Here is a 15,049-nt window from a genome sequence, read left to right as displayed (position 1 = left end):
TGTCTGGAATACACAGAGCTGTGTTCCTTGCAGAACTGTGCTCTACAGCCTGGTGCTGGTGACTTCACAAAGGCTTCCCAGGTGACTGTCCCAAGGAGTAGTGCCCTGATCAGGAGGGCCTTGAAAGCAGGGCCCACAGAGCTCTGGTCAGGACGCCACCAGGCCAGGAAAGGAGCTGGTGAGCTGGGATGTGCTCTGTCAGTACAGTCTGTACCATCGTCATGTGCTCTCATGATGCTTCTGGAGGTTCCCAGATTCTTTTCTGATACCACTGTCTCCAGGGACTGCTGCTGCTAAAGAGATTTTTCCACTATAGAGCATTACCTGGTCTGTAATCGTTTTTCTTAGCAAACATGCCTCCCATGTCTCCTGTGCCTTTACATGAGGTTGCATCCTTGAAGAAATGCGTTTGTCAGCTGTGCTCCTGCGGGTATGTAAAAGAGGCTGGGGGAAGGAGTTTGGCGTAGTAGTTCCTTGGCTAGCAAGCTGCATTGCTCCTTAGGGCTGCAGATGTTTTTGACTGCTATAAGTTGCATATGGAAAATTAGAAATAAAGGTATTTTAGAGCAGTTTTAAAACACTAATGATTTTTTTCCACATAGTGCCTATTGAATGGTATGGTTCTTGGTTTTGTCATAAGAGTAGACATGTCAGAGAGACTTCCCATTTTGGCTTATGTAAGCAGATTGCCTCTCTAGGAGAGCTTTAAACTTTGTCCACAAACCTGCTTTTGAGTAGGTGTTACTGTCTTTGATACAAAGTGATACGTACTCTGTAAACATTGAAATTCTGGGAAAGACACAGGGTGAGAGTTTACAAATAGAAGAGACAACTGAAAATAGCAGGATGCATTAGTAGTTTTGTTAAGTGTAATTCTTGTGAGTGTACGCAAGCTCTTTTCCTGAAAGTAGTAATGAACTTTACGCCTTCTGGCATACGATCTATTCTCCCATACTTGCAGGTTAAAAGTAAAATTATGATTAGGTAGAAAAAAATATCTTTGACTGTTGCCTTAGTTTGCTTTAAAATTGTTAAATTATGAAGACACGAAAAAGCGAAAGATGCCCACACAGAGTTCACATCAGCCTGGTATGCATTATTGTTCATTATGAGTACAGCTGGGCAACTCTGTTGAGTTGGCATAAAGCAGAAATGCAGAGGGTTATGGTATACATGTATTTCTGTTCCTGTTCTGGGTATATCAATAGTTCTAGGTCATGTACCATATCTGGTGGTGCTTTTCTGTGTCACGAACAGTGGTTTCTGATACATTCACATGTAGGCAGAGACATCCCCATGAAGTGGATCTAATCCATATCATATATGTTTGTTCTGGCTGCTTTGATGTCTCTTCCAGCTGCAAGCATTTTAGTAGTAAGCAATTATGAAAACTAGGCAGGCAAAGCTGCAAGAAGTTGTTTATATTTAATGGAAAGCAACACAGGAGCCAGGGACACAATTATATCATTTGAGTTTGTGTGTGGACATCTTTAATTGGTTAAATAGCTTATTTACATAGTATCCTTAATAAATAAATAAATAAAAAAAAACCTAATTAAAGGTGTTAAAGTGTGAAAGATAGATGTTTTAAATCCAAATAGGACTGGTGTTGTCTATGCTGTAGCTCCTGCAGACAATACTTAAATGAAAAGAAATGACAGGACACAACTGGTAGCTATTGCAAATCAGGTAGATGGTAGCTAAAGTAGCCTGTGAGGAAAAAAAAGAAGTGGGCTGTGTGTTACTAATGTGATTCAGAATAACCTAGAAAGCTGTACACTTATGTGGGAGCAGTGCTGTACAGATAATCAAAGATCATTAGGTAAACTGTGAAAAATACCTATTTCCCTTCTCCTTGGAACAGGTTTGCTTATAGCTGTCCTGGTTCCACATTGCATTACATGCTCTTATGAGATGGAAATAATGTTTAGATCTCAGTTTGTGGTAATGGAAGGACTAAATCAAAATTCCTGGTAGTAACTTCTATCAAAGTGCTTGATTGTGAATTTTGCAGTGTAGATCATCTCAGGCAGCTCAGCCATTATTCAGTCCATCATCCTGTCTGCTTACCTAGTCCATGCTTCACCAGTTTGTTTGTGAGAACATTAAGGGAGACAATGTCAAAAGCCTCCCTGAGGTTGAGGTAAGCAACATCCACTGCTTTCCTCTCATCCACCAAGCCAGTCTTCTCATTACAGAAAGCTGTCAGATTGATTTAACCCTGACATTCCCTTCATTATCCACGCTGTCATCTCCAAATTACATTATTGTCCTTCTCATGCCTGGCATTGTTTTTCCAGCATTGTTTGCTGTGCCATCTGCACTGGTTGATGTTGAGGCTGACTGGCCTGTGTTTCCTGCTCTTGGCCTTAAAGAAGGTAACGACAGTTGTTCCCTCCACCCATCCTGAGGAGCCTCTTCTTTGGGGGTTGAACGTGATGATCTCTTGAGGTCCTTCCAACCCCTACAATTCTGTGATTCTGGTTGCCACAGCCTTACAATGTTAACTGAGAGTGGCCTCAAAAGGACATGCGTGAGCTCTCCTAGCACTTCTGGGTGCTTCATGGACTGGGTGCTCCATCAGGTTCTATGGATCCAGATGTGTCCAGTTTGTGTAAAGTTTCCTGACGTGATCCTCCTCCATCAGAGGTAAATCTTCCTTGCCCTGGACTTACCTGCTAATGTCAGTCATGGGATAGCTGAAGGCTGGTCTTCAGCAGGGACCAAGGCTGAGACAGATTTAAGGGTCACACTCTCACTGTTTAACACAGGCATTCATGGAGTATCAACAGCCATTTATAGAAAATCAAAGCTGTTGATATTGAACTAAAATGCAAATCATTTGTGCAAGGCAAGAGTCATTTCCTGGGGCTTGACCAGCTATGCCGGTTTTCCAGGCAGGTTTTCTGCAGTAGGAAGAACAATCTCTGTGGCAATGCTGGTAGTTGTCTCTTCAAGTTACCTTTCAAGATTTAATCAAAGAAGGATGTATTTTCAGCTGAGTAAGCTTTATTCAACATATGTCTATAGCCATTGTTTCTCAAACAAGGGAAGTGCTAATTACCAGAAAATCCAGATTTCATTAAGGGTTTATAGTTTATCAGTTTGTCAGCATTTTCTTCATTTTTTGAAAAGGTAGGAGTGCAAAATTAATATTTTATGTCATTTCAATTTTTTTTTTTTAAACTGAGTGGTAAAGCAAATGTATCTCGAAGAGTTTTTTTTTTTTTTGTGATGTTAGACATTCTGAGATATCTTCTTTTAAAGGCCTCAACATCACATTATAGCAGTATGCAATTCTGGAAAACAATAAAACATTAAAGTCTGAAAGTATTAAATAGGTTAAAATGAAGGTAGACTAGCAAGAAACAAACAAACAAACAAAAAAGCTTAATTATGTTGCTTCAAAATCTACATATTTTCGTGGGTCATGGAACAACTAACTATACCTTCTTACAGAAGACAGCAGTCAAAAACGATGGGGTCTTTCTATTGAAACCAGGCCAGGGTTATGACAGCACACATAACTGCTCTTGGTGGAGTTTTGAAGATATGTACTGGTACATGTGTTGTGTTTCTGATGTCAGCAGGGCACTTGTGACCTTCAATCCATTTTCAGTTTCCTTGGTAGAATTCTTTCTTTGCTTTTCAGGCTCTGGTGAAGCTTGTTTGTGAGCGCAGGTATGTATTTCCTTCAGGAAAACAGTGGCTGTACTGTGTATGAGTAGTGCATTTTTGTGAGCCTTGTGGCCTTCTGCAACAGTGCATATGCCTTTTTGTTACATGGTCTGATGGAATAATTTGCAGACCTGCATTTTGTGCCTCTGACAATAGCTGACACTCACTTGACCTATAGCAGACGTGCTGTATGAGTAATCTTACTTCAAGAGTGTTGGTCTAAATATTTGAAATAGTGTTTCCCTAAATTATAGTTTGACATGTGAGGCAACTTCAGTTCAAGAGCTAGTTGTGGTTGGAATAAAAGGGCTAAAGGTTTGCAAGTTGTCATCGTTCTGCTAGATATCCCAAGCATCACAGCAAATGTCGCAGTGCCCCTTAAACAGCTTTCTCCTCTGTCTTGCTTCTCCATCGGTTTGGTTCTATCATGAAGAAATTACTGCTTTTTATTGCATATATAGAAAGAAGTGACCTGGGGCTGTGAATCCTGGATTTCCCTGTGGAGTCACCACATGTAGGTTTCTCAAATCCGTTTCACAGCTGCACACACTCAATGCAAAGAACAGGCAAGAATTAAAACGAAGTGATAGGAGACATCACTGGAAGGGCACCTGCTTATACTCTTGCAGACCTGGCTTGGTTAACATAACCTTGCTTTACCTACTTAGTATCAAATTCCATCTGTCCTGATTTTAGGAGAATTAGAGAATATTAGAAGAGCAATAGGAGATTATTTTTTCTCCCCTATATCTAGTGCATGTAAATACATGTAGATGGCTCTTGAGGTGTTTTTTACTGTTGCTGGACTGGTCCATTTCTTCGGATAGAATAGCAGTAGTAAGTAGCAGTAGTACTTACTGCTGAAGCTGTCTTGTTCCTCTGCACAACTGTTCCATTACTCTAGGTATGGTAAAGGGTCAGAGAAAGGAGATTTGTGAAAATGATCGTTACTCCCTGTGAGATCGTTATTTGTGATCCCTCAAGAGACAATTTTAATTAGCTTGTTTCTCTCAAAGTTATACTGCTGCGTGAGTCATACATACCATCTGCTGACTGTAAGATAAAATCTCAAGATAATGGGAGCAAGCAAGAACCGATTGGTTTTTCCTGTGGTTCTTCCATGTCCTGATTTTCACCAGAAGATGGCAGCAGGCTGATGTTAGTCACAAACTTTCCTGATGCTTATTGTTTGATAAATTTTGCAACATGTTCTAAATATTTGGAACTGAATAGTTTGCCATAGCTGACAGCGTGAAAATGGACATTGCAAAGCACTGCATATCAAGCAATTTTGTGGCTTTGTAGGTCTGTCTGTCTGCTGGCTTGCAGTACTCTTCAAGTCATCGGCTAAACATCAATGACAGACTTTCACTTGTCAGCCTCTCAATAGCATTTAGTTTGGGAGAAAAATCAAAGTAGGAGGAGCTGATGCTTAAATTAGTTTGTATTTATTGCATATTGCCTTTCAGTTCAGGAAAATGTTTCATTCTGTTAGAATTAATTTGCTTGGCAATAAACTTCAGTTAGGTTTGGATGTACATTTTCTGTGAGAAAGGCAGCAAAGTTGGAAAAAGAACTGGAACTGATATTGTATGATAGAGAAGTAATTCCTGTTTGCATGGAGAAGCCTATGTAAATATTGATTAAAACTGTGGAGTTCAGCAGCTCTGACAGATGTTTTGTGGAATCTTTAGTGGAAAATAAGCTATGTTAGCCAGAGAAACATTTTTTTTTTTTTTTTTTTTTCATTCTGTAGCCACAAATTAATCTTTATTGTAGTAAATATTTATAAAATCATAAAATAGTTTGGGTTGGAAGAAACCTTTAAGACCGTCTTGCCTAAGCTCCCTGCCATGGGCAGGGACACCTCCCACCAGACCAGGTTGCTCAAAGCCCCATCCAGCCTGGCCTTGAACACCTCCAGGGATGGGGCATCCACAGCTTCTGTGGGCAGCCTGTGCCAGGGCCTCATCACCCTCACAGTAAAGACCTTCCTCCTAACATCTAATCTAAATCTATCCTTTTTCAGTTTAAAATATTATCCCTTGTCCAATCACTACATGCCTATGTAAAAAGTCTCTCTCTCCTTTTATTATAAGCCCTGTTTAAGTATTGAAAGGCCATTATGGGGTCTCCCTGGAGCCTTCTCTTCTCCGGGCTGAACAGCCCCAATTCCCTCAGACTGTCTTCAAAGAAGAGGTGCTCCAGCCCTCTAGTCATGACCCTAGTAGCTCTAGTCTCGAGCTACTGTAATGGGTCCATGCTCTTTTATATTAGGGACCCCAGCACTGAACACAGGACTCTAGGTGTGGTCTTATGAGAGCAGAGGGAGAGAGAGAATCACCTCCCTCACCCTGCTGGCCATGCTGCTTTTGATGAAGCGCAGGATACGGTTGGTTTTCTGGGCTGCATGTACACACTGCCAGCTCATGTCTGATTTTCCATCCACCACTACTGCCAGATTCTTCTGCACAGACTTACTCTCAATCCATCCATCACCCAGTTGGTACCGATATTTGGGACTGACCTGACCTAGGTGCAGCACCTTGCACTTGGCCTTATTGAACTTCATATGGGCTCATTTCTCAAGCCTGTCCAGGCCCCTCTGGATGGCATTTCCTTCCTTCTGTTTTTTCAGCTGCACCTCTAAGGTTAGCGTTGTCTGCAAACTTGCTGAGGGTGCACTTGATCCTACTGTCTATGTCATTGATAAAGACGTTAAATAGCACCAGTCCCAATACAGACTCCTGAGGAACACCTGCTCATCACTGATCTCCACCTGGACATGAGCCACTGACCACAACTCTTTGGATGTGTCCATCTGGCCAATTTCTTATCCATAAAATAGTTTAGTTTTAATAATTAATAATTATTTAATAATTATTTAACAATTATTTAATAATTATTTAATTAATAATTATTTAATAATTAGTTTTAGTGAGGGGCCTGGAGAACAAGTCCTACGAGGAGCAGCTGAGGGAGCTGGGCTTGTTCAGCCTGGAGAAGAGGAGGCTCAGGGGCGACCTTATCGCTCTCTACAGATACCTTAAAGGAGGCTGTAGTGAGGTGGGGGTTGGCCTGTTCTCCCATGTGCCTGGTGACAGGACGAGGGGGAATGGACTTAAGTTGCGCCAGGGGAGTTTTAGGTTAGATGTTAGGAAGAACTTCTTTACTGAAAGGGTTGTTAGGCATTGGAACAGGCTGCCCAGGGAGGTGGTGGAGTCACCATCCCTGGAAGTCTTCAAAAGACGTTTAGATGTAGAGCTTAGGGATATGGTTTAGTGGGGACTGTTAGTGTTAGGTTAGAGGTTGGACTCAATGATCTTGAGGTCTCTTCCATATCCTAGAAATTCTGTGATTCTGATTCTGTGATTTACCCTTCAAATCCCTCTCTCTCTGATTTAGAGAAAAGGGTCTTGTATGGGACCATATCAGAGGCCTTACAGAAGCCCAGGTAGATGATATCAGCTGCTTGTCTCTTGTCCAGTGATGTAGCCACTCCATCACAGGAGGCCACTAGATTGGTCAGGCATTGAGTTGTCCTTGATGAGTCCACGTTGGTTGTCCTGAATCATCTCCTTGTCTTCCATATGTCTTTATATGGTTTTGGGGAGGATCTGTTCCATGATCTCCCCAGGCACAGAGGTGATGCTCACTGGTCCGTAGTTTCCAGGTTCTTCTTTTCTACCCCTTTTAAAAATGGGAATTATGTTTCCTTTCTGCCAGACACTGGAGACTTTGTCTGACTGCCAGGACTTTTCAGATACAGTGGAGAATGGCTTGGCAACTCCATTAGCCAGTTCTCTCAGGCCCATGGGATGCATGTCATCAGGCCCCATAGCGTTATGTAAGTTCAGGTTCATCAGGTGGACTTGAACTCTCTCTTCACTTACAGTGGGAGGGACTTTGCTCTGACAGTCCTTGCCTTAAGGTTCAGGGACTTGAAAGATGTGCGGAGAGTGATTTGCCAGTGAAGGCTGAGACAAAAATGTTGAGTACCTTGACCTTCTCCCTGTCTGTTGTCATCATTTCTCCCATTTTATTTGTCAGAGGAGGTACACTCTCTAGATTTTTCTGGCCAATGTTCGTGTAGAATCACTTATTATTATTCTTTGCAACACTTGCTACATTCAGCTCTAACTGTACCAATGATTTCCTGATCTCATTCCTATGTGTGCATGTGGTGTCCCTCTACTCTTCCCAGGCCACAGATCCCTGCACCCACTGCCTGTGCATTTCCTTCTTATTCTTCAGTTTGGACCAGAAGGTCCTTGTTCAGCCATGCTGGTTTCCTGCCTTCTCTGCTTGATCTTTTATGCATGGGAATTGAGAGCTCTTCTGCTCTATGAAAAGTGCTGCCAGCCTGAATAGTCCCTTTATCTCTAAGGACAGTTTCCCAAGGGATCTCATCCATTAAATCTTTAAACAATCTTTTGCTCTTCTAAAATTCAATGTCCTGACTCTTCTGCCAGTCCAATATCCCTCAAGATGACAAACTCTACCAGGGCATGATCACAGGAGCCCAGACCATTTCCAGTTTTGACCTCTTTAATTAGTTCATCTGTGCTGGTCCAGTAACATTTCTCTCATTGGGCTATCTTCTGTCTACATTGAGATGTTATCTTCAATGCACCCCAGAAGTCACCCAGATTGCTCACAGTTTGCCATATTGCTATTTCAGTTATCGTGTTAACAAGCATGAAATGTCAGAGTATAGATACATGTGTGGATTTGTCTATTTTCAAGTGTTCAGATAACTCAGAGTAAGTTTACTAAAGGCAAAAATCTTCTGAAGAATGTAATTTCTTAAGCAAAACACCAAACCTAGTCATTGTGATCACTTGCTATTGCGTTATGTTTTGATAAAAATGCCAAATCTCCAGATTTCCATGTGTATCTGAGGTTGTGCTTCTCTGAGGTATTCAAAGTGGGAAGACACATAAGAATAAGTTTAGTCTGGAGAAGAGGAAGCTCAACGGAGACTTTATTGCTCTCTATAATTACCTGAAAGGAAGGTGTGGGGAGCTGGGGGTCGGCCTCTTCTCACAGATAACTAGTGATAGGACTAAAGAAAAAGGCCTCAAGTTGTGCTGGGGAGGTTCAGATTGTAAATGAGGAGACATTTCTTCTCAGAAAGAGCAGTCAGACATTGGGACGGGTTGCCCAGGGCATCACTGTCCCTGAGGGTGTTCATGAAAAGGTTGGACGTGGCGCTTAGGTATAGTGGCAACATTGGTGGACATTGGATGGTTGGACCAGATGATCTTGGAGGTCTTTCCAACCTTAATGATTCTATGACTCTACGATTCTAAGAAATTATCTGGCCTGAGATCACTTGGGCTTGCCCAGACCCACTTGTCAGCTAAAACAACAACAGACAAACAACGGACTGAGTCCAAGATGACACTTGTTGATTCCCACATGCTGATTTCTAGTTCACATCTGTAGCATTGATGTGTCAGCAGCTGTTTTTACTGACCTGTTACAGCAAAACAAGCCAGCTGCTCCCAAACTAACAAACAAACAAAAGACCAAAATATTTTTGAACTGACTCTTAATGAGTTTTTCCTGTGAAGAAGTTGTTTGGTTGTGTTATTTGAACTGTAATATATTCCACAGAGACAATGTGTCTGGACTGATCTGTCACAAACAGCTGTAATTCCATTGTTTTCTAGCTTCATTTTGCACCATTGGTTCTATTAACTGTTATAAGAACTGAGTAGTACTCCTTAAGAAGCATATTATTGCAGAAAACTGCATTCCATAATTTGAGAGCAGCCTTTCCAATCGTATTTATGGAAAAAAGTAATCATAAAATCATCATCAAAATAATTCTTTCAATGTGCAAGATGGCGGAAGTTCTCTAACTTGTGACAATCCATTAATTTAGGATTTGCACTGACATTTGGAGTGAGCATCAGTGAACTGGCTCATTTTGATGACCAGCTTTGCACAAGCCAAAAGGGCAGGAATGAAGGATGTCAGATTTTAACCACTCACATACATACTTTTTATTAAAATTCTTAATATGTAGTCTACTTAGCATTGACAGGCTCCACACATGTACTTTTAATCTGTTATATCTGCTTTTTTTTTTTAAAGGGACCAAATACCTCTCACTAGTGAGCTCTTGCAAGTTCATGTAGCTGTACTTTAATGCAGCAGAGTAAGGGAGCTTCATCATGACAAAGACAGTGTGTTTTTGCCAGTGTGTTTCTAAAACTAGTCGAAATCACCTAATAGTATAATTACTCACTGAAGGCAAAATCCGAATTTCCAAAGTAGCTGTTCTTCCTAGCACTTGGATACCTCTTCTGCCTTTTCCCACACTTCTTCCTTCCCCTTAATCTTGGGGTTTCTCTTTACCTCTGAGGGCTCTCAGTATTTCCCTCCAGTCCATCAGCATCCCTCTACACTCTCCATCCTCCTGTCTAAGTTCAGAAATTGTCTTCCTGCACTGTTTATCCCCATCCTTCCTCTAAGAACGTTCGCTCCTTTTGGTACCAGGTGTTTTCCTCTGCTGCTTCCACCCCCAGTACATTTCTCACATCTCTTTATGCACCTGGGAGCATCTACTCTCAGCTTGCAACTCCTTTTCCTCCACATACCTGACTGCTGCAGTCTTTTCTGATGGGAAATCTGCAGGAGCTGTGCTTTCAATGGGAATGAAAAAAGTGTAGTATCTGTCAGACTCTCCAATTTGTCCCCTTCTGGTCTCCTGTTCCAAATGCATGGCAAAAAGTATGAGGTTAGCGTCAGATGCATGAAAAAATTTATCTATTTTTTTTTTTCCCCACTCATATTAGCTTGATCTATTTAGTTACCGCCATTAGATGTAGTCAATATTTATCTGAACAATGCTTATGGGTAGGCTTCATTTTCCTTGTGACATCGCCTTGTAAATATATTGTCCATGAAATGATCTGTCATACTGAACTAGGGTTTCCAACAGCATGTTTAAGTTTGCTACTGGTTGGAGTACTAACAATTTTTGAGAAGGCAGCTTACTCACTTTACTTCACAGCATTCTCAAATAACCTAGGAACATTTTCAGAAATTTAGTGTCTTTTGGAGCACATGATGGAAATACAGGTGAGGCAGGGTCTACAAGAGCACAGCCCACTCCCACTTTTCAAGCATAGGAACACAACAACCCAGACTTTAGTTTATATTAATTGCTACTCAATTTCAAAGCAAAAAGTAACTTGGATTTAATGTGAGCAATTTGTTAATATTAATTTTCTTTGAATTCATATAGAAAGTGCTTTGATTTTCCAGCTGCTGACACTGCACACCATCAACTCTTTCACCAGGCAAGCGGAAAAAGTTTTGCTTTCAGGTACTTCTCCCTTCTTGTTTTTTCCTGGATGCTGACATCTGTACTGTGAGAAGAGATGATAGAGTCATCCCACAGATCTTGCTGGCTGCAGAACATAAAGGATGAGCAGAAAATTCAGATCCTCCACTTGCAGCCTTTAGCTTCCAGCTTTTCTGATCTCGGTACTTGGCAATGGGGCAGGAACTGGTGTACAGGACTCAGCTGATGCCTCGCCTGTTTTGTTGAAGGCTAGGGTCAGAATTTGAGGTGTTTTGCAGCTTGACTAGGCATTTGGGCTGAGTATGTGCAGTATTTCCAGTGCCTATTCCTTCTGCCACCTGTAGAATCACTTGACAAAGTGATAAAGGAAATAAAACAAAAGGGCATTGTCCCCTCCCTTATCTCCTGACATGTCTGAATCTCCACTGAGGGTTTCTTTTTGCTGCTTCAAACAGGCATAAACTAGCATTGCCTACCCTGCAAATTTTGGTTCCATATCTCAGTAAGGTGAAGGTATATAGGCACCTGTTGCTTCTCATGGCTTCTGGTGGATTTCTGTGACCCTGCTTCTTAGGTTTCCTTTTCTCTATATAGCCAGTGAGGAAGTGCAGCCCTCATCTATTCACTGTTGATGTGACACGAAACCTGGTCACACCCATAATGTCCTGTCCGAATACAGAGTAAGAGATACTTCGAATCTTCAGTATCATACAGCCTAGGTCCTGGGGAGAGCATTTGCAGGGAAGAGAGAAGCCCAGAGAGCCCTGTGATGCTGCAGAAGCATTGATCTGAAGGGACAGTGACCTGATGCAACCAAGCACTGCTGGTCCCTTTCCTTGCTGTTTTTGGCTGTGCATCTGGGCTCCAAAGGGTGGCAACACAGCCCTGGGGAGAGAAGGCTGGCCTGAAAGGCATATGTAGTGCTCCTGCACCTATGCTTTAACTTGCTCTGATGTGGGATGTTTGCTAAATATTCTGGCCGAAGCTGAATGCAGTGCTGAGTGTTGCTGTGATTTAGAGACTTCTTGCCAGGTGTTTGGAAAGCCTGGAATGCTTTGGCCAACATTCTAGGTACATTGTGCTCATGAGCATGTGGTTTCCTGAAGAAAAAGTTTAAAAGTTTATGCCTTTTATGAGGTACACAAGTTGTATCTTCCAGGTAGAAAAACCCAGAAAATATGGCAGTTTTCATAGAATCACAGAATGGTATGGATTGGAAGGCACCTTTTAGGATGATCTCATTTCAACCCCCCTGCCATGGGCAGGGACACCTCTCACAAGACCAGGTTGTCCAAAGCCCCATTACTCCTTGTCCTGTCACTACAATCCCTGGCAAAGAGTCCCATAGCAGCTCTCCTGTAGGCCCCCTTTAGGTACCAGATTTAATTTTTAAAAATTAATTAAAAATTACTGGTTTTAATTGAAAGAATGCATTTCCCCAGCTGAAACCTAACAACAGATCTTAGTTAATCTGATTATAGTAAACACTGGTATTTAGAAACATACCTAAAGCTTATGAGAGATGAATTACAGTCTGTGAAGGCCCCTCATGAGGCAACTCCCTCATGAATAAATAGTCTGATGTGCTGCAGCCTGGTACAAGTTCTCAGAAAGAGTACTGATATACTCAGAAATAATACAATTCAGAAAGAATACTGAAATAAAGCAAAGGGGGTGTACTCTGGAGGTGGTTGTCCCTTTTGAATGGTTGTAACCAATTTGTTATTGCATTGGCATCTCTCCAAGAAATGCCCTGTCTTTTGTTTAAAATGTTTCTAAATATTGGAAACAAATAATCTGTGGTAATATACTTCAAAGAGAAGATAGGTAACTATTGCCCTTAATACTTCTGCAAATAATTTCCAAGCCTTGCACAACACATGACTACTTAGTGTGACCTAGTTTCATAACGCATTGACTTTTGTCGAGCCTTGAATGTAATGATTTGTAATTGTAGAGGAACTGGTAGTCTACCTGTATTCTAGCTAAGTATCTTCCTGAAAGAAAAACATTTTCTTAAATTCCATATTCATTTCCACATCTGCTTGATGCAAAGAATTTATGAAAATCTGGTTGTTCACTGTGGCACATGAACCACATTTTAAAATTTGATTAATATTTAAATAGATATCTTGTGGAGACTTGTAGAAATATTTATGCCATTGTATTATTCTTTCTACCCAAGTTGTTTCCCTTATGCATTGGTTTGGTTTGACCTGAGGGTTTTTTTGTGCTTGATTTGACAGGGATGTAATTAAATATTTATGTTTGGGGATAGAAAGGCCATAATTTTCAAAGTCCCCCATGAAAGGGGACTTCATGCCTTTGATATATATATATATATATATATTTAATCAGAAAAGCTGAAAGTGAGAGGATATAGAGAACTACTTTTGATGTGGTAACGTAAGTTCAAGAAACAAAACAATGAAAGACATTTCCAATGGACCTATTTTTTCCTCCTTCCTATTTGTAACATACAAAATAGCTTGAGGTAGTCAGGACTCACTCTCTTGGGGTGTTGATACATGATGATAATAGTTTTCCTCATGCCCAGCATGCTATCATTATAGCATTTCATTGGTGCTAATGTGCTGGTAGCCAAGTGATCTGGGGAGGTAAGAAGGAGATGATGCTATCTGGAACTTCTGAAAAGCTAGAAAAATTGCTTTTAGTTTTTGTTCCACTGACAACAGCCTGTTGCATTTGTCAGTGCTATAGTTCTTTGTCTGGAAAGTGTGAGTAACAGCACTTCCATAGCCTGTGTTCATGACAAAGAGCACAGGAACAATGACTATCAATTGTTATGTGTACCTTTAGCACTGGGGGCATAAATAGTCACATACAACAATAATATAGATTTCCAGTGTAAGCATCATGGCTGAAAACAAATTATATATTTCTATGCAAGTTAATATTTTGCTATTTTTTTTTCTCTTGTCATTACCATACTTGTAAAAATAATCAATAAATAAAAAGAGATGGTAGTTACTGTTGCTTGGCAGTTGCTTTGAAGGTGCTATGATGAACCCACTATGAATAGGTTCAGTTTAATGTCCAGTATGTGTATCTGTCTGCAGAAAGTAAGACTGCTCAGAGTTTTCATCTGAAATGTGGGCTTTTTCAGAAGTGAAGTTAACAAAACCTCTCTGGGGTATGGACAGCACATTTCTTGTTTTTCCTTTTTTTTTTTTTTTTTTAAAGAATGTTGTCCAAGAAAGCTTATCGATAATTCAGGATTCAGTTCTAACTTACAAATTGTGAAGGTCTGACAGTCTGACAAAACAGAGATTAAAATATGAAAGCCATTTTTTAAAGGAAAGGATGGACTAGGAAATTAATCTTTCCCCCAAAAGACTGTTTTCTTACTTTATATCTGGAAATGTGGAAGCCCATCACTCACTAGTAGTGAAAAATGACTGTTCCAGAAATGGAGGGATAGGAAGAAATGGGAAAAAAAGTAAAAAGAAAAAAAAAAAGAAGAAATAATAATAAAAAAGAAAGAAAGGAAGAAAGAAAGAAAGAAAAAGGCAAGGAAACAATTCCAGAATTTCAACTTCCTTATGGCTGGATTTTTTTAATTTTATTTATTTATTTATTTATTTTTCCAACAGGAAACCTTAAATTTTCCTGGTGTTTAACTTACTTTATTTTTTTTTATTTATTTTTATTTTTTTTCCCCCATCAAAGGTTTTTACGGCTTAAGAACTCCCGTCCTGGCAAGGTGACTGTTTCTTTAAACAGCCAAAATTTGCATGCAGTACTCCGACCTAGATGGACTCATACTGAAGCTGTTTCCACCTTCCAAACTTCTTATTTTGTCAGACTTTATTGCCATGTTGCTAACCAGGTTTCTTTACAACACTTCAGGTTGTAAATTTAATAGAAAAATAGAGATGGTGAAAAAGTGCCTTTCCTTTTAGAAAGAGAGAAACAAATTTGATGTAGGTAGGGGCAAGGGAGCTGTTTGTAAATCCCTTTTTTCCTCATGTCCCCTCCCTTCTTAATTTGCTTTATGAAGAGTGTATTAGAAAGTTTTAGGAATTTGAAACC

At 40.5% G+C, this 15,049-nt stretch overlaps 1 protein-coding gene across 1 annotated transcript in view; it reads left to right on the top strand.

Annotated features, from left to right (window-relative positions):
• Positions 1-201: 201 nt before the first annotated feature.
• The window catches only part of SAXO1 (stabilizer of axonemal microtubules 1), a 38,865-nt gene continuing 24,017 nt past the window's right edge, over positions 202-15,049 (top strand). Inside the window, exon 1 of the mRNA XM_072030679.1 lies at positions 202-430. Within this exon, the coding sequence (XP_071886780.1) occupies positions 354-430 (77 nt within the window). The 5' untranslated portion in view covers positions 202-353. The remainder of the gene's footprint in view (positions 431-15,049) is intronic.

This window comes from Anas platyrhynchos, chromosome Z (genome assembly GCF_047663525.1).
Source record: "Anas platyrhynchos isolate ZD024472 breed Pekin duck chromosome Z, IASCAAS_PekinDuck_T2T, whole genome shotgun sequence".
Classification (NCBI taxonomy): Eukaryota; Metazoa; Chordata; class Aves; order Anseriformes; family Anatidae; genus Anas; species Anas platyrhynchos.
The sequence above is the reverse complement of the archived record's forward strand: the minus strand, read 5'-3'. Positions and strand labels throughout refer to the sequence as shown.